We start from the raw sequence: 20,746 nt of genomic DNA, 5'->3' as shown, positions 1-20,746 counted from the left end.
GGAGCCTCTGTCATTCCATCTACTCCTTCTTACATCACACTGAGGACATCATCATGTCTCAGAATTGCTCCTCTTTTGAATTCATACTCTATACTCTCTCTAACCTCCTGGCCCCCCTTCCTTTAATCCCACTATTAGTAGTTCAGAAACCTCAGCAAGATTTTTATCCCCCTAACATCATCTTCTTCCAAACTATCAGTTTTTAATGCTGTCTTGGGTCCCAGTACCCATGGTCTATCACTACCCCTTTACCCTCCTTTATATTATTCTTCATTATAATAATTAAAATTGGAATCACACTAGTTATTTACTCGTCTATGACTCTTCCACTAGAATATAGCCTCCTTAAGGGCAGGGACTCCAGTTCACTGAGGCAACCCCAGAGTCTAATAGCATGAACCACTAATGAAACTCACACATAGTATAGATTCACTAAATATTTGTAGAAGGAAGAAAAAAAAGGAGAGAAGAAAGGATACAGACTTTTCTTCAATCTAGAGACTAAGATCCCCTTATTTAGTCCAACAAGTTTAAACCTGAAACAACTTTTCAGAAATGTGTATGTTAAGATGATTCAGTAAATCTAAGAATATATTATTCAACATTAAGGGTTGATTTAATCCTTACTGGTACATCTATATAAGATAATACTGGGCAGTCAATGGTAAATGACTTAGAAGAATATTTAACAACATGAAAATTTACATATATATGGATAAGTATGAAAAGCTATTACAGTACAATATAGACTATAATCTCATGTTGATATAATAAAAAAAGACTAAAGAGAAAAACCTATGTGGCCTTGGATTTGGTGATGACTGTTTAGATACAATACCAAAATCATGATCCATGAAAGATAACAGTCTGACCTTATTAAAAATTTTAAAATCCTCTCTGTCAAAGGCACTGTTAAGAAAACCAAAAGACAAGCCACAGAGAGGAAGAAAATATTTGCGAAATATTTTCACAGATCTGATAAAGGACTTACATCCAGACTATGCAAAGATCTCTTAAAACTCAACAATAAGAAAACAAACAACCCAATCAAAAAATGAGCAAAAAATCTGAACAGACACCTCACCAGAGAAGGTATACAAATGGCAAATAAGCACATGTAACGATGCTCAACATCAGTTGTCCTGAAGGCAATGCAAATGAAAACAAGGATGAGATACCCCTACACGGCTGTTACAATGGCTAAAACCCAGAAAAACTAACCATCCCAATTACTGTTGAGGATGTGGAACAGCAAGAACGCTCATTAATCCCTGGTGAGAATGCAAAATGGTACAGCCATTCGGAAGAGTTAGGCAGTTTCTTACAAGCCTAACACTCTCATTCCTAGGTGCATAGTCACAAGATTTGAAAACGTATATCCATTCGGAAGAGTTAGGCAGTTTCTTACAAGCCTAACAATCGCATTCCTAGGTGCATAGTCACAAGATTTGAAAACGTATATCCACACAAAAACCTGCATGTGAATATTTACAGCAGCTTTAAAGTAAAAATCAAAAGCAATCAACTTGTCCTTCAATAGATAAATGGAGAAACAAATTTTGGTATGATTATCCAGTGACAAAAATGTGAAATATTCTTCAGTGAGGAAATGAAATGAGCTATCAAGCCATAATAAAATATACATGAATGTATCTTAAATGCATTTTGTTAAGTGAAAAAGTCAGTCCGAAAAGGGTACATACTATACGATTTCAATTATAACATTCTGAAAAAGACAAAACAATTCTAAAAAGAGCAGTTGTTGGCAGAGATTTGGGGGGTGGGTGGGTAAGAGGGTTGATAGGTGAAATAGAGAGGATTTTTAGGGCAGTGAAACTATTCTATATAAAATTATAGTGGTGGATATATACTACCCTTGTCAAAACCCACTGAACTTTACAGCACAAAGAATGAACCTCAACTGATGCAAATTTTTTAAAAAATCACTTAGGAGATCCTGCAGATCCTAGCATGGAACGCAGAATGTGACAAAAGAATCGAATTGTATTACAAACGTGTGAAACAACTACAGTGAAAGGAGTAGGGGGAGAGGTGTTGAGTAAGTAACTTTAGAAATGAGTGAAAACCATAAGACTAAAGGCAAAAGAAACTGCACATAAATACTGTGGTCTAGTTAATAAAGTTGGTTCCCATATGAATACCAGTTAACAATTCTAATTCTGCTATACACGTATGCTAGAACTGAACCATTATGCCCTTGCTCTGTCAGCTGAAGAGGCCTAAAAGCAATGACACCCCAGTAACAATGAGCACACCTAACACCCAGATCTTGCTTCCTAATGCCATTCTCTAATAAGAGGACCAGGATTCCTTGGAGAAATGGCTGACTAGGACCAAGACCATGAAGATAACCCTACACCACCTTGCAGTGCCAGAAGGTAAGGAAGTACTCAAACAAACAAAACCACTTACAATTAGGGGGTAATGTCAAAAGGCAAGGACACAGCGCCAACTGAAAGAGCTCCCAATAGTGAAAGCTGGAAAAATTTGTGCAAGAAAAGAAATAAAGCAGTATTGGATTATAACCCAAAGTACAAAAAAAGTATATTCATATGTATATTCATATACTCAAAGTGTATTCATATGTTCACAATGATAAATAAATAAATAAAAATAAACCTAGCTAGCTAGATAGATGGAGGAAGAGGAAACAAATCTCTCATGCAGAAGAATCCCAAATAGTCCATATAGACTCTCCATTCTCAAGGATGTGCAGCATAACTTCCCACTCCGTAAGTCTGGGCTATGCATAGTGACTTCCTTCTGAAGAGGACAAGATGGTGAGAGGGAGAGAAAAGAGTCACTTCACAGTGGAGACACCTGACAACTACTCCTTCATCCAGGAGGTCAAGGTCAACATCAACGGTGATAAGCCATGTGTATAGCTTGCATCCTTGATACCATGGGATCAGAACGCATTTTACCTCCATGGTCTTCCTTTCGACAACCCATAATCCCAGTCTAATCATGAGAAAACATCATACAAATCCTAGTTAAGGGATATTCTATAAAATGCCTGATCAGTACTCCTCAAAACTGTCAAAGTCATCAAAAACAAGGAAAGTGTGAGAAAATGTCATAGCCAAGAAAGACCTAAGGAGACAGGATGACTAAATGTAATGTGGTCTCATGGATGGGATCCTGAAACAGAGAAAGGATACTGGGTAAAAACTAAGGAAATCTGAATAAAGTACATTACTTAATTAACAACAATATATAAATATTGGTTTATTAATTTTAACAAAGACACCATACTAATACAAGATGTTAATAATAGAGAAACTGGGTACAGGGTATATAGAAAACTCTATATTGTACTCTCCTGGAAACTCGTCTGTAAACCTAATACTTTTTAAAATGTATATTTAAGAAGGAAGAAAAAAACTGCAAAGATAAGCCCTAAAACTTTATCAGTGACTGTGCTTTAGTTATGGAATGACACATGGCTTTCTTTTTGGTTATCTGTATTTTAAAAATAATACTATTGGATTTTGATTTTTAGCTCTTGAAGGCTTGACATTAGCCTAATAGGTTTAACATTTGGTCTCTTGCTTCTTCAGATACAGTTTTGGCCCTTGTTAAGCAAGTGACACCTGTTACCACCTCCAGGGAAGGAGTCCCACTGTGCTGAGGGTCCCACTACCAGGAGCCCGAGTCCCAGAATGTCAACCCACTGCACGGTTTGCAGGTTGCATGGGTGGCTGAGAAAAACATGACTCCCACAGACGCTGGATGGAACAACACTCACACAGAGAACAGACAGAGCCAGATCAGCCTTGAGAGCGAGCGTGGGTGCCCCACGGCCAGTGCATCTCGCCCCGCAGCTGACACAGGTCTGCACACACCCCTTCTGTGATACAGGCAAAGGACCCCCTTCTCTCCCCACCAGGAACAAACGCAGCAGTGGGGTTGTCCAGGTGCCATAGGCACACGCTTGAAGCAGAACAAAGAAGTACACGTCAAACCCAGAACAGGAAAAGAGATTCACAAATAAGGCAGTATGTTCAGCACAGGCGGTGAGGGCTCCAGGTAAGAAAACGTTCCAGGCCCGAGGCACGCTCTTACGCATCCCTGCGAGGTCAGCAGGCTGTGCATGACCGCCCTTCCACAAACCCCTCATTCATAGCAATATACCCCAGACAGTGTAACTTCCTTCTGAAAAATGAAATAAACGAAATATAATTATCTCCTAATGAGTGATAGAGGTAAGCCATTTTAAACATCAGGGGAATACCGTGAGCCATTATTTTTAGAGAAACAATTATTTCTGCAAATTAAATTTTAGGAATCATGCCAGAAAGATAGCTGCAAAACTAATAATGCCTAGTAGAAGTAAAATCTCAAGCTCTTCAGAAAGACAATCCTCTACATATGTTACAGAAGCCAGAGGGAGAGCAACAGAGCAGAATTTCTTTCACAGAGGATGGCAGTGTGTCAGAGGGGATATGAGCAGACATCAGTCTTACCCTTGGTTGATAAAGGAATCCCTCTAAACTTTCCCTTCACATCTGCCTGAAGTGCCAGACTCCAGTGACAGCAAGTTTATTTGCCATCAACGTGGCTGGTTTTATTTCCAGATAGATTCCAAAGCCAAGTTACATAAATTAAGACTAAATTACTCTATGATGATTTGTTTGCTGTTTGTAAACAATCAGTCAGTGAAGAATAATTGTGAATTGAGGAGATGAATATTACTTATAAAATGTCTACTATCTGTTTGTTCAACTCTAGAAAGGCTATACAGAGGCACAGAAGTTCAGAACATACATTCATATTCTACCCTGAGCAATTATTTAACTTTTCAGTGCCTCAGTTTCTTCATCTGTAAAATGGAGATATTTGTAGTCCCTATCTCTAGCTGCTGCAAGGGTTCCATTGAATTAATGCGTGTTAAGTGCTTAGAATGGTATCTGGCACGTAGCAAGTTCTATATAAATGTTAGCTGTTAATTTAAGTAAAGGCACTCAGTGGCTTTTGACCGTCTCCCTTTAACTCTTTCACGTTCCACTCAGATCTCCAAACCCAACATCATTTTGCCCGCATCCCTTGTCACTCGCTTCTGCGTGGCCTAGCCATTCTCTGAGTTACACGGGAACAAAGCCTACTGATTCTTTCCTTTCTCACTCCTTTTGCCGTGGGAATTGCTACATCCTTTAAGTCTCCCTTTGGTTATGGTTCTTGCATTTTTTTCCCCATTGCCATCACTAACACTGAAATCAGTAGTCTATTAACCCGTTATTCTACTTCCCTCATCCACCCCAATCACGCATACCTCGATGCCAGGTTAAATTTTCTTTTTAACTTAATAACAACTTTGTTGAGATATAATTCACATTTCTTAAAGCTCACACTGTTAAAGTGTATTACTCAATGGTTTTTAGTATACTCACAGACTTATGCAACTATCACCATTATCTAATTACAAAATGTTTTCATCAGCCCCCCCCAAACCCCATACCCATTAGCAGTAACTCCTATTTTCCCCCAGTACAGCCACAGACAACCCCTAATCTGCTTTCTATCTCTATACACTTGCCTACTCTCACATCCTCATCAACACTTATTACCCATCTTTTTAATTACAGCCATTTTATAGGTATGGAGTGTTATCTCATAGTTTTGATTAATATTCCCCTAATGCCTAATTTCATGTGCTTTATTGACCACTTGTATATATTCCTTGTATGTAGTCTTTAGAGAAATGTCTATTCAATTTTTTGAAACTGGGTTATTTGACTTTTTATTGTTGAGTTGTAGGAGTTCATTATGTATTCTGGATACAAGTCTCTTATTAGATAAATGTTTCACAAATATTTTCTCCCATTCTCTGGGTTGTGTTTTCAAGTTCTTGATGCTGTCCTTTGAAACACAAAGGGTTTTCATTTTGATGCACTCCAATGTATCTGATTTTTCTTTTGTTGCTTATGCTTTTGGTGTCATATCTAAGAAACCACTGACTACCTAAGGTCATGAAGACTTACTCCTATGTTTTCTTCTTAGAGTTTTATAGCTTTACCTCTTACATTTGGGTCTTTGATCTGTTTTGAGTTAATTTTTGTGGAAGAAGTTAACACTCTAGCTTCATTCTTTTGCATGTAGATAGCCAGCTGTCCCAGCACCATTTGTTGAAAATAGTATTCTTTCCCCATTTTGAGTGGTCTTGGTACCTTTGTTGAAAATCTGTTGACAATAAAGGTAAAGGTTTATCTCTGGACTTTCAACTGTATTCCATTGACCTGTTTGTCTGTCTTTATGCCAGTACCACACAGTCTTGATTACTGCAGCTGTGTGGTAAGTTTTGGAATGAGGACGTATGAGTGAGTTCTCCAATTTTGTTCTTCTTTTTCAAGATTACTTTGGCTATTCTGGGTCCTTTGCCTTTCCATATGAATTTTAGGATCAGCTTGTCAATTTCTTTTTTCTTTTTTCTTTTTTTTTCGCCATGCTGGGAGGCTTGAGGGATCTTAGTTCCCTGGCCAGGGATTGAACCTGGGCCCTCGGCAGTGAGAGCACAGAGTCCTAACCACTGGATCACCAGGGAATTCCCAGCTTGTCAATTTCTGCAAAAAAAAAAAAAAAAACTGGCTAGGATTTTGACAGAGATTGCATTGAATCTGCAGGCCAGTTTTAAGAGTATTGCCATCTTAACGTTGCGTTTTCCAATTCATGAACATGGAATGTCTTTCCATTTGTTAGGTTTCTTTAATTTCCTCCAACAATGTGTTACAATTTTCAGAGTACAAGTTTTACACTTCTTATGTTAAATTTATTCCTAAGTATTTTATTCTTTTTGATGCTATTGTAAATGGAATTTTCTTAATTTCATTTTTGATTGTTTCATTGCTAGAGTACAGAAATACAATTAAATTTTCTATATTGATCTTGTATCCTGAAACCTTCCTGAACTCATTTATTATTTCTAACAGTTTTAGGATTCTTTAGGAAAAACGTCTACATACAAAAAATCATGTTATCTTCAAATAAAGATAGCTTTACTTCTTCCTTTCCAAGGAATACCTTTTATTTCTTTTTCTTGCCTAAGTGTCCTCTCTAGACCCCCAGTACAATGTTGAATAGAAGTGGTAAGCACAGACATGCCTATTTTGTTCCTGATTTTAGGGAGGAAGTCTCCAGACTTTCACCATTTAGTGTAATGTTTGCTGTGGGTTTTGTATAGATGGGCTTTCATAGATGGATGTATTTTACACTCGGGAAGAGTGTGAATTTGGCGAGGAGGTAAGAAGGCAGACTATGGTAGGCAGAACCTTTCTGCTCTAATCTCCAGAACCTATTAATATGATGATGTTTCATTCCTGTGATTATGTTATGTTCTTTGGCATAATCTTAAGAAAGGAAGATAATCTAGGCAGGCCTGAACTCATCACAAGCCCTTAAAATCACGGCGCTTTCTCCAACCAAAAGCACAAGAGGAAGTCAGAGAAATTTAAAACATGGGAAGAACTCAGTGTGCCATTGCTGGATTAAAGATGGAAATGGCCTCATGAGAAGGAATGCAAGCAGCATTTAGGAGCAGAGAGCAACCCCTTGCTGACAGCCAGCAAGGAAACAGGGAACCTCTGATCTACAGCCTCAAGGAACCAGATTCTGCCAACAATAGGAATGAGTTTGGAAGCAGATTATCTCCCAGAGCCTCCAGATTAAGAGCCCAGCCCAGCCCTGCCGACACCCTGACTTCAGCCTTGTGAGATCTCATACATAGGATGTAGTTGAACCCACCTAGACTTCTGGTCCATAGTACTGTGTGCTCACCACTGTGTGCTGCTTTAAGCTTTGAAAGTTGCAGTCATTTGTTATGCAGCAATAGAAAACTAAGACAAGGACTGATAAGATTCATTCACTGCAGCAGAGGAGGTCAGCACATTCCTCAAGAGTAGGGCGTAGGCAGTGTGCTAGGCGGCCCCGCGGACCCGTCTCTTGCTTCAACAGTGTTTGGGTGGAACAGACCCACAGGGACATCCCGTGCTCCAGCCTCCAATCACCCTCCAACCTTTTTTCCAGTCGCAACCTTCAGAATCAGCCACTCAGCTACCCTTGGTCACCGGGACCAGCCAACACCACTTTTTGAGCTGAACTGCTTACTACCGATCAACCACGAGCTCCCAGATTCGTCAGAATTATCCCACTGCGGCGGAGACCGCTGTCAACCCCCTGGCCGACACGCATCTGCGGGCCTCCTACACCTCCCTCTCTCTGAGCTTCTATTTCGACTGCGACAGTGTGGCCCTGGAGGGCATGGGCCACTTCTTCCGTGAATTGGCCAAGGAGAAGTGCGAGGGCGCCAAGCATCTCTTGAAAACACAAAACCAGCGTGGCAGGCACCCTCTTCCAGAACGTGCAGAAGCCATCTCCAGATGAGTGGGGTAAAACCCAGGATACTACGGAAGCTGCCGTGCTCGTGGAGGAGAGCCTGAACCAGGCCCTTGTGGACCTGCGTGCCCCGGGTTCTACCCGCGCAGACCCCCGCCTCTGTGACTTCCTGGAGAGCCTTGTCCTAGATGAGCAGGTGAAACTCATCAAGAAGATGGGCGACCACCTGACCAACCTCCGCAGGCTGGCTGGTCCCCAGGCTGGGCTGGGTGGGTCTCTCTTCGAAAGGCTCACCCTCAAGCATGACTAGGAGCCTCTGAAACCAGCGGCCTTTGAGGAGCCCCTCTGGTGTCAGGGTTTCTGCCTGAAGCCCCTCCCTGCAGCCACTAGGCAGCTTTTTAACCACCCTGGAGCCCTCTCCTAAGCCTTGGACCAAATGGAAACCATAAGACTTTCTACAGCAAAAAAAAAAAAAAAAAAAGAGTGGGGTATAGTAAGTAATGCATTATGCTTGGAATACGTTGGAGACACATGGAAAAGCAAGCATTTGCTGGCCAGGAGGTTTCTCAGCCATGTGAAATCCTTCCTTCATCTGGAAAGTCTTGGACTTGGAACTGTCACTGGTGTTCCTATAGTCTGGCACCTCAAAAGCATGACCATTTAATTTTATTCTCCACAGATAATTTACAAACATTCAACAAGGGAAGGAAACGGAAGCAGGAAAATTTTTATAACTGGCTTCTTTGGTCAGAGGAATTGTGCTTGCTTGTTACTTTGTAATCTGCCCACTAGAGACTAAAGGAAAACTCATTTGGATGTGTACCAAATAAGAAGCAGAAGGTTGTAACTGGATATTATAACTGTCCATTACTTATCTTATTAAAGAGGGATTCAATTTTTCTCAACAATCAAAAGTGGAAACAACACAAGTGTCCATCAACAGATGAATGGATAAACAAAATGTGCTGTATACATACAGTACAATATCATTCAGCTTTAAAAAGGAAATAAATTCTGATACGCTACAACACGGATGACATTATGCTCAAAGACATCATGCTAAGTGAAATAAGCCAGTTACAAGAGGACAAATATTGTATGATTCCACTTATGTAAGATATCTAGAGTGGTCAAATTCACAGAGACAGAAAGTAGAATGGTGTTGTCCAGGGGCTGGGAAGGGAGGAATGGGGCGTTTGTGTTTAATGAGTTCAGAGTTTCAGTTTTGGGAGATGAAATTCTGGAGATGGTTGGCGGTAATGGTTGTGCAACAATATGAATGTACTTAATGCCAATGAATACACTTAAAAGTAAGTAAAAGGTTAAATTTTATGTTACGTATATTTTACTGCCTTTTTTTTTAAAAAAGGGATTACATCAGCTTCCCTTCTTCAGAAATCATCATTCAGTTGTGTTAAAGGAATTTCACTGTGGGTGACTTTCTATAATAAAACTCCTTCTATTCTCATCTAATTATTTGTGTGAAAAATTTTCTCAGGATTTACATCTTATAAAACACAAAATAGGAATATAATTACTGCTAAACCTTGTGTCTTTCTAGCAACTCTTGGATACATAAATTCATTGAAACCAAACAATACTGTCCCAATAAGTGATGCATTTGCAATAAAATTTTACTTTGTACGTTTAGTTGTATTGGTCAAAATGTGGAATACATGTGTTGTTTTGACGAATTGTGCACTAATAGTAAGTGTAATAGTAACTAAATTTTAAATTTTAATAAAATAAAGAGACATATCATAGGAAATAAAAATTAATATTAATCTATACCCATAATTATGGAAAGAGTTGTGATAGATCAGTTAAAAACCTTCCACCAGAAGTATAGTTGTCCCTCAGTATCTGAGGGTGATTGGTTCCAGGTGCCTCCGTGGATACCAAAATCCTCAGGTGCTCAAGTCCCTTGGTAATACAAAGAAAAGAGCTGGCCCTCCATATCCGTGGGTTTCCCACCCACAGACTAAAACCACTTTTGATCCACGGTTGGTTGAATCTGAGGATGCAGAAAACTGCAGATACAGAGGGCCAACTATATATTATTATAACTTTTGAAGGAAGAGGGAAATGCACAGATACAGAGAACATACTTGTCATTGCCAACGAGGAGGGGGGTGGGGGAGGGAAGGCTTGGGAGTTTGGGGTTAGCAGAGACAAACTATTACATACGGGATGGATAAACAACAAGGTCCTATGGTGTAGCACAGGGAACTATATTCAATATCCTGTGACAAGCCATATGGAAAAGAATATGAAAAATAATATATATATGTATAACTGAGTCACTTTACTGTACAGAAGAAATTAACACAACATTGCAAATTAACTGTACTTCAGTAAAATTTTAAAAAATGTATCAGGAAGAGGGAAATGGAAATCTAGCCTAAATTGAAAACTAGAGCAATGCAAAATTTCTGCTTACTAATGACAATCTTGTTCTTGTATCGTTTAAACAGGTGATGGTATATCTCAAACGCTATCGTACTTGGATTTCATACTAGTTACATTTAAAACTAATGTAGGGCTCCCTTGGTGGCAGTGGTTGAGAGCCTGCCTGCCAATGCAGGGGACATGGGTTCAAGCCCTGGTCTGGAATGATCCCACATGCCAGTGAGCGGCTGGGCCCGTGGGCCGCAATTACTGAGCCTGTGCGTCTGGAGCCTGTGCTCCGCAACAGGAGAGGCCGCGATAGTGAGAGGCCCGTGCACCGCGATGAAGAGTGGCCCCCACTTGCCACAACTGGAGAAAGCCCTCGCACAAAAACGGAGACCTAACGCAGCCATAAATAAATAAATAAATAAAATTAAAACTAATGTAAACAATTTTATTTTAAAATCAAACTGGAAGTTATGCACTCTTTCTGATAACTGTACTTTCTTTTGAAAATTTATACTGTTGATTTCTATTCTTCTAGGGGTTTTCCTTGAAATTTTATGGTGAGTACCTAGCACAGTTCAGTCCACGGTTAACATATTGACCTTAACCCAGATGATACAAAGATTTAAAAACACTTTAATTTTAACCACCCCTCCCAATTTACATAATATTAGTTGTCAAGTATTTTAATTCTGCCCTTTGTTTAATTCTCACAAATTAGATACGATTTTATACAGATCATGTTTGTTTAGACTTATTTACAGGTTTATCAGTTTCTTTGTTTGCCACTCCTTGCATGCCTTTTAGAATAATCTTTCTTCTTCCTTAAATGCTTCCTTCAGAAGTTCTCATGTGTAGATCTGTTGATAAATTCTCTCCATTTTTGGTTATGAAATGTCTTTATTTTGCCTTTCTTCTTAAAAGGTAGTTTTGGTGGATACAGAGAGGGTTTTTTTTTTCCCCCCAGCACTTTGAAGATATTATTCCACTTTCTTCTGCTTCTATTGTTGCTATTGAAATCACTGTAGACGTCAAATGTCTAACTGTCTTTTCTCTCTAGGATTCATTTTTGGGTTTTGGTGTTCTACTTTGATTATAATCTTTCTAGGTGTAAATTTCTTCTGATTTATTCTTCTTGGTATGAATAAGTGAATTCATGTCATCCATCAATTCGTTATCTCTTTGAATATTGCTTCTTCCCCATTCTCTTTATATTCTCTCTCTGGGATTCAAATTATAAATTTGTTCACCCAGTTTCTCAAACCTTCGGGTACATATGAACCACGTGGGGAGTTTATTGACCAATGCAGATTCAGGTTCAAGAGGTCATCAGTGAGGCTGAGTCTGAATTTCTAACAACCTCCTAAGTGGGGCTCTTGCTACTGTTCCATGTCTTATACTTCAAGTAACATGATGTTAGACCTCCTCTTTCTGTCCTCCGCATCTCTTAACATTTCTTTCCTATTTTATACCTCCTTATTTCTCTGTGTTGTATCCCAGTTAATTTCTTCAGGTCTGTCTCTCAGTTAACTTATTTCTCTTATATCTAATTTGCTCTTTAGCCAATCTGTTCATTTTTCAACAACATTTTTCATTTCTAAAAATTGTATTTCATACTGTTTTATATATACCCAGACCTTTTAAAAAGTGCCTTGTAGTTTGCACATTTTGGTTATTCCATCTTCTATTTTTTCTTAATTTTATAAAATATCATTTGATGTTCTACATCTTATGGAAGTCTATTTTATGATTCCCATGTTCAGAGTCTTGAGGGTCTAATATGTCATAGGCTACCTAGGCTAACTCTCACTCACGTAGTTTAGTTCCTTTGCATGTTTAGTAATCTTTGATGGTAGGCTTATGTTTGGTTGATCTTAATGAGTGGAAACCTAAAAGCCTACAGTGAAGATATTTAGCAAGAATTTGGTTTCCCTCAGCCTTGAGCTAGGATAGGCTACCAACCTGTGACCACTCAGGCCACCTTCAAGTTTCCTAGGCTTATTCTGGACACTCAGATTCAGCAACTTCCCACCCCTACCTTGTCACCAGGCCAAGGCACAGTTTCTTGGAAGCAGTGACAATTTGGTTCCTGACTTTGGAGAAATCCCTGCTTTCCCTTGGGTGTTTGTTGTTTGCTGACTCCTCACAGATTTTCTTTTTTTTTCTTTTTTCTTTTTCTTAACCCTAGATCTTTTCAGATTACCCTGAATTCCTTCAAGCCCCAAAATACCGAAAATTATGTCTCATTAAGTATCTAGGCTTTTTCCCAAATGAGAAGACCCCCTTCACAATACACACAGATATAAATATTCAATATGTTATACTCCAAGAACTATAAGTTATGAAAAGAATTTTCACCCAAGACTCCCTCACAATTGGGTATGTGTGACCCACAACTCATTACATGGTTATTTCCCCAGGTCCTGAACATAATGTTTGAATACATTTCAGTAGCTGGAAAAATAATCACAGTAGATTTCCAACTCATAGAGTAAGAACTATAGAAAATAGGTCCACCTGGAGCCTGTGTATCTCTCTTTTTGTACGGAATAGTAAATCAAGAGCAATACTACACCCCTAGGAGCATAGAGATTATTGCTACCATTGAAGGCTAGAAAATGCAGGGTGGTAATTCTAACGTGCCCAGTTTAATTCTCTAGTTTAGTTAATGCAAAATATCATTGATTCTGAGAAAGCAATAGTGAATTTTCATAACTTGAGCTAGCTGATGATGCCAACAAATGTTGCTATTCCAGATGTACTTTTTCTTTTTTTTCTTTTATTTTATTTTTGGCTGCGTTGGGTCTTTGTTGCTGCGCGCAGGCTTTTCTCTAGCTGTGGCGAGCAGGGACTGCTCTTCCTTGTGATGTGTGGGCTTCTCATTGTGGTGGCTTCTCTTGTTGCAGCGCACAGGCTCTAGGCACGTGGGCTCAGTAGTTTTGGCTCGTGGGCTCCAGAGCACAGGCTCAGTAGTTGTGGCGCACGGGCTTAGTTGCTCTGTGGAATGTCGGATCTTCCTGGACCAGGGCTCGAACCTGTGTCCCCTGCATTCGCAGGCAGATTCTTAACCACTGTGCCACCAGGGAAGCCCCAGATGTACTCTTTCTAATGGACTAAATTAGTATAGCCAGTGACACCTGGTAAGCAGCTACTGATCCAGTGATTTTCTTTTCAAATCTCCACAAGCAGAAAAAAACACCAGATACCATTAGATTCCCCTGAAGTAGAGTAGTACATCTTTGTTATCCTGCCTCAGGAAGCATCAACTCCCCAGCCCTGTGCCACAATTTAGTTCCCAAGGATCTTGACTGTTTCCCAGTCTACAACATATCTCACTGGTCCACTATATTAATGATAACAATAATATAACCTGAAGAGCAGGAAGTAGCAAGTTGCCTGGAGGCTCAAGTTAGACACAGGCTCATCAGAAGATAGGAGGTAGGTGTCACAAAGTTACAGGGATCTGATAGTTCACTGAAGTTTTTGGCATATGGGCAACCTGGTACAAGGCAGGATATCCCCTTTAAAACTAAAAATAAGTTGTAGTTTCACATACATACAAGTCTTGGTGGGACCCTTGAATTTTGGAAGCTATATATACCATATTTACAAGGTACCTTGTTTATACGGTGATCTGACACTCTACTTAATTTGAATAAGGCTTAGAGCAAGAGAAGAGTTTTTATCTTGTCCAAGCTATACTGCAAAAGCTCTGTCCTTTGATCCCCATGACTCAGCCAATTCAATGGGGTATGGCAGTTTAAATGCCTTGGGCAGATTAAGATAATGTATTAAGCCTGTGGCAAAATCCCAGCAGAAGAGTCACAGTGAAGGCTCCCAAGAATTTTGAAGAAAGCCATGTCCCCTTTAGTGTATCACTACTTTTTTGGAAAACAACTGTTTGCTTGTCACTGAGTCCTGCTAACCATAGAACATCTGGTGATCAGGAACCTCAGTTTGTTACTGAGTCCAAACACATACTGCTCACTGCACAACAGGGTAATAAATCGAGAGATGCGTTGCTGGGGCAAGGAATAGCAACTTTAATAGAAAAGCCAGCAGACCGAGAAGACGGTGGACTCATGTCCCAAAGAACCATCTTGCCTGAGTTAGAAGTCAGGCTTCTTTTATACTAAAAGGGGAGGGAGTAAAGTCAAACATTTCCTGGTTCTGGTCAGCCTCCAGAGAGGATGTGTTCATTTCTTCCTCTCTGCAGTCGTTCACAGATGGGCCTGGTCAGGATGTTTCCTGTGAGCTAAACAAAGGTATTTTAGCTTAATGCTCATTACCTGGGAAGCAGGGCTCCCAAAGATGGGCCATTACGTATAATTTAAGCTTATAGGCAACATCCCTTTAGTGATTAACTTGTAATAAAATACAAAGGTTCTTTCCTATTACAAGTTGACCATCATAAACTTGGAGTTTTCAGACCTACCTAGTTCTAAAACTGGCTGTGAGTAATATACTCCACAATCAAGGAGAAATTGGTGTATTAGAGACCAGACTTAGGAAGATCCTCAAGGAAAAAACTGAAAAAGAACATTGTCCACTTTTCTAGCAGGGCTGCATCTCCCAAGCTGCTGTCTCTCCCTCAGCTCACTTCATGGGCTCACGCTGCTTCATGGGAAGTCTCCTATGACTAGCTGATATGAAAGAGAAATCTGTCGCTGACAGCAGGCAAAGGTAGACCACCATGATATTAGAGCCCACCCTGGGGTGGACCTGAAGAGAAATGAAGCAAAGGAAAGAAATAGTCCCAGTGGGCAGAGCTTCAAATACATTTTCTGTCCACGTTGCCGAAAAGAAGGTCCTGATTGGTTTGACTGGATGGGTTGTCAAGTTCTTAGAAGAGACAGGATCAGAGGACTGACGACAAGGAGAATATCTGTATCTCATATTGATGCTGATTATAATGCCTTTACTGCAGAGAAGATGCTTGGTAATTAGGTGGCGCTCAACTAGCCTGTGGTACCACTTAGCCTCTTTCTCCAGCCTGGCAATCCTGCTCACTGGGCTTCTGCACAGTCATCCATATCGGCAGGGACAGAGGTAATACACAGACTCATCAAGAAGGACCTATTCCCACTATGACTGTCTGGCTATTGTCCCAGTCAGTCAGCAAATCTGCCAACTACAGCTCATACCTTCCAATATGGTAGAACACTTAATTGAACCATGAAGCCATCTTGTGGCAGATTAATTATGCTGAATCCTGCTACATCCCCTGGAACAAACACTTATTCTGAGTTTGGATGTGCCTTTCATGTTGGGCAGTCTTTTCAATACCATGGACTTACTAGATGGGTTTTTCATCCTAACAGAATGTCACGCAACATTGCTTCTGGCCAAAAAAAAGTCCTTTTATTGTAAAAAGAAATAAGTCAATGCACTAAAAATTCACTGATCACATCTGTTTCCCCATCCCCCAGATTTAGCTGGAATTGCTTACTAAATACCCAGCTATCATGTCAACTGGTACATAACATTTTTCAAGCTTGAAATGCTGTCCTAAAGGATATGGTAAACGCTATGAAGAGGACTGGCTAGAAGACATGAGTCCCAGCACCAGAGGGGAATGAGATGGGCACATCTTTTAGTTACACCCAATGACTCATTCACAAAATATTTGCTCCCAATCTCCATGACTTTTTACTCTGCTGACTTAGAGTTTTCAATATCCAAAGGAGAAATGATTCTATCAAAGGATTTAACAGTAATCCCCCTAAATTAGAGGTGGCAACTACCATCTATTCATTTACTCCTCCTGGGGATGCTAGATAAAGCAGCAAAAAAGTGATGCTAGGTCCTGGATCCCTTGGGGAAATAGAGTGACTGCTGCAAAACAGGGGCATGAAGGAGTATGGCTGGAACCCAACTGATCCTAAGGTGCCTCTATTAAGTCAAGAGGTAAAGATTAATGGAAGAGTCCTGCTGTTCAAGACAGATTGGACATCAAGAGCCCAGATGCTCAGGAATGAAGGTTTCAGTAAGAAACCCAACAATCGGAGGTGCCAGCTGAAGGCAACATCAACCATGGCTCATGCCAGCTGCGTAATTTCTTCTTGCTGTATTATGTACACATTAATATACCTACATAAATGCCCTTCTCTTTTTTTTTCCTTTTTCCTCAGGATAGTTAATTTTACTACTTTGTACTTGTACTATATTGCAGCATTTGAGATGGTAACCTAACTGAGATCCTAATTAAACTTTAGATTCTTCCCTTTGAGAGTTTCTGACCATTCTAAGGATGATTACATAACATTAAGCAATTTTTTGGAAGTGTAAGTATGGGATTAGATTTTTATTTCTGTGCACAAAGCACATAACACAATATAAAGGCAGAGTATATACTTGAATAAATGTTTAGTGAGTGAATATATGGGAGGGAAGGTTTAATGATTAGGTGGATGGATGAATGGATGGATGTGTAGTAATAGAAGAGAATAAATGTATGTGATCTTTTCTCTTAAGGGGAATTCTACCCTCTGTTTCTTCCATGTGGAAGTTGTATTAGACATATATGTTAGAGCAACTCAGTCTATTCTTTATGTCTATCTGTAGTTCATATCATCCATAATTTTAATTGAGTTACATTATAGTTTTCTTCAGATATATTTTTCAGTTCATTAATTCACTTTTCAGCTGAATCTAATATTCTGTTTAATATACTCTCTGAGTTTTTATTTAAATGATTACATGTAAATTTCTAGAGGTTCTCCTTGATACTAGCCAAGTCTTGTTCTTTTATATTTCTTCTTTTTTTTTTTTTTTTAATTAATAGCTACTTTATTTATTTATTTTATTTCCTTTTTGGCTGCGTTGGGTCTTCGTTTCGTGCAAGGGCTTTCTCTAGTTGCGGCAAGCAGGGGCCACTCTTCATCGCGGTGCACGGGCCTTTCACTATCGCGGCCCCTCCCGTTGCGGGGCACAGGCTCCAGACGCGCAGGCTCAGCAGCTGTGGCTCACGGGCCCAGTTGCTCCGTGGCATGTGGGATCTTCCCAGACCAGGGCTCAAACCCGTGTCCCCTGCATTAGCAGGCAGATTCTCAACCACTGCGCCACCAGGGAAGCCCTATATTTCTTCTTTTAATCATTTTAATTCACCTTTTTAAAGTCTGAGACTGAACCCTCTGATACAGTTTGAGATTTTTAAATGTAACATCTGAATTTCTTCAGGTTATGATCCTGATATTTGTTTACTGCCTTTGCTGATTCTAGTTCAGGGTGAATTATTTCCTTAAATATTTTGTAATTTTAGAATGTGAGCTCATCTTCAGAGTGTCTATTTCTGTGGGAAATCTCTGTGGCCTGGGCTGGGTGTTTGCTCTTTCCAGGTACTCATGGGTTTCACTGACCTGTGACCACTTCTCATGTTGATTTTCAACTTGTGGGTTCACAAATCATACAGAGCAGTATACATCTGAACCACAAATCCACAAGATTAACAAGCCAATGATTATGAAATTCTTCATGGAAGACTGACCTACAGCAAACATGCTTAGTTTTAAAAGAATCCTTGTGAGGGTGAGATTTATTTTCTAGTCTCTCTTTTATGGAGGGTGTTGCCCTTCAAGAGTCCCACCATAAAGGTCTCAGTTCCAAACCCTACCTCATATAGGCCCCAGGCCTTTTCATTTGTCCCCCCATGGTGATATAATCTAAATCCCTAGCTTATCATGATTACTGGAAACCATCCCTCTCCTACACACACACACACACACACACACACACACAGCAATTAGAGTGTCAGATATGGTTTTTAATTCATTTGTCCCTTAGAGATTATGTTTTGTGAACTCATCTAGGCATTTATAGGGGAGGTTTAAAAAATTGTTCATTCAGAGTTTCTAGGTATTTTGTCAGGGGAGGATTTGCAGGTTATTTCATATGAAATATTGTCTGAAAAGGAAGTCTCAGGTGGTGAGAAACTGAAAGGTCTGTGACATGATGTATCTTAGAGAAGGATTTAATTTGCTGAGAAAGAGAGAGAGTGAGACATGTGTGGAGGGAAGGAGGAAAAAGACCCCAGGCAGGAGAGTAGCACTTGTAAGAAAAATCCACAACAGGAAAAGATAAAGCAGCTGGATTCCATGACTGAAAGGAAAATCATTGACCCAGGCAGGAAAGACTGTTAGACAAAGGGGCACAGAAGGGATGGTGTGTGGGGGATTGTGTGTTTTTCTGGGAGGTGATTGGAATTTTATATCAAAGATCTATCAGGTCACTGTTAAAAGAAGTAAACAGTACATGCCCACATTTCCAGTTCCATGGGGAAGGAGACAGAAGAGAAAAGCCTTGCAGCTTTTAAATGGAAGTTCATTTGACCAAAGGAGATCTAATAGAGTTAGGAGGTGACTGCTGAGGTCCAAAAGGAGACTGAACCCTCTGATACAATTTGAGATTGAACAAGTGTTGATAGATTAGCATCCACAAGCATTTCTGACAAGATATGGTTCCCTCGGGCTGTGGACAAACCTGGAAGTGGGCAACCGACAGCCTGCAGTACACTCACCACTTCCTACCACCTCGTCTGCATTTTATGATTATGAATCAGTTTTCTTTGACATGCCCCATTTTTCACTGCAGCGTCTTCATCTCAGTGCCTGTATCAGTTATAACTTCATCAGAGCATCTGAGTGCACGATTTACAAAATTGCTTTGCTGCTGAAAGTGAGAGAGTACAAAGCAGTGCAATTCTGCAGAACAAAAAAGAGAAGAAAGAAGTACTACCCGGAGATGCCAGCACAGATGGCCTTCATTTTTCTAACAAAACACCCCTGTGAGGTGTTTTGCCAATAAATATCTTTATGTGTTGCAGTAAGATGAAACTACCATTGAGTTGCTAATGCATGCAGGTTTTCTCTATAGGTGGATAAGAGAAAAAAAGTAAAAAGGCCTTCCATGGGACACGTGCACGGCGAAGCACTGGAGTATGAAGAGTATCTACATGCAAGCTTCTCTCTCAAGTCCTCCAGCTCATAATAGATTTGCTTATTCCTGTTCCAAATGAGAACTCAGTTCTCTTGACAGGCAGCTCTATTTTATGCCCTTCCCTATCTGTGTCCTTAGGCTTCCCTAACATACTTACTACAAGGCCTAGAGCAGAAGACTGGAAAATCTTCTGCTTTCTAGAAGCTGCATGCACCATCCGTTCAGTCTGGGCATCTTCAATTGACAAAATGTGTGTGTATTTATTCTATCATCCCATGCATTAATGTAATATTAATCACCACAGTATGATCAGCTGCAATGGCTTCATTCACAATTGACCTGTGAATAATCTATAACCCATGAATAAATAACCTGGTAAATATTATTTATGGAAGCAACATCATGTCCTTAAAGTCACAGATTTCTCCAGGTATCAGTCATGGCCAACAGGGGCTGGCATTTGCAATGTAGCGTTTGCTATGCTTCAAAGGTCAGCTCCCTGGGACCAGATCAGCTTCTCTGTGTTCTAATCCTCTCTGCCACGAAGCCACTCATCCAGAGCAGGTAATTTACCCTCTTTCTGCCTTTGTTTTTCAATCAGCAGAGTGATGGTAGGCTACTATTTGCAACTGGGCTGACAGAGTTCAATAACTGTCGTTGAGCGCATGCCTATAAATTTCCTTGAAATATGCCTGCAAATGTACCAGATGTTATTGTCCTAACTGCCAATTACTTCAAATTGCAAATATTTGGTTTAAAAGTTGAATCGAGGCCATTTTTATATTCCAGAGCCACTTCATATAACAAATTATCCTAGCTTAACACAAAATAAACACCTGTCACACTTGGGTATCCAACCAAATCCCATCCCCCCAACAAACATGAGCCACATAATTTATTCAGCCCCCCCAAAAAAAAAACAAAAAAACCCAACAAACCTCCAGCTGCCCTCATGGAATGTTACTGCCCAGATGATTAACTCCCAAGAGTCTTAGATTGGGTGGGCAGCTAACCCTTTCCTGAATCTATTTTGTATCCAGTCCAGTGAACAGGAAACAGCTAATGATTA

General features: G+C 40.0%; 1 protein-coding gene and 1 pseudogene across 4 annotated transcripts in view; one reads left to right on the top strand and one right to left on the bottom strand.

The window, feature by feature from the left end:
- Nucleotides 1–20,746, bottom strand: part of UBE3D (ubiquitin protein ligase E3D) — a 292,261-nt gene that overhangs the window by 83,816 nt on the left and 187,699 nt on the right. The window contains exon 10 of one of the 3 annotated variants that reach the window (XM_082474254.1): nt 1,375–6,581. The exons of 1 other annotated variant lie outside the window; for it this stretch is intronic. In XM_082474254.1, coding sequence (XP_082330380.1) covers nt 6,486–6,581 — 96 coding nt within the window. In that variant the 3' untranslated portion in view covers nt 1,375–6,485. Of the gene's footprint in view, nt 1–1,374; nt 6,582–13,754; nt 14,999–20,746 lie in introns of those variants that run through there. One more of the 3 variants, XM_082474255.1, reaches the window with a different exon arrangement.
- Nucleotides 8,113–10,882, top strand: LOC309666562 (ferritin light chain pseudogene; annotated as a pseudogene). The gene has a single exon. The product of its transcript is annotated as a ferritin light chain pseudogene (transcript).

The sequence above is a fragment of the Balaenoptera physalus genome, assembly GCF_965194825.1.
Source record: "Balaenoptera physalus genome assembly, chromosome: 9".
NCBI lineage: Eukaryota > Metazoa > Chordata > Mammalia > Artiodactyla > Balaenopteridae > Balaenoptera > Balaenoptera physalus.
Note: the sequence above shows the minus strand (reverse complement) of the source record. Positions and strands in the feature narration are given on the sequence as shown.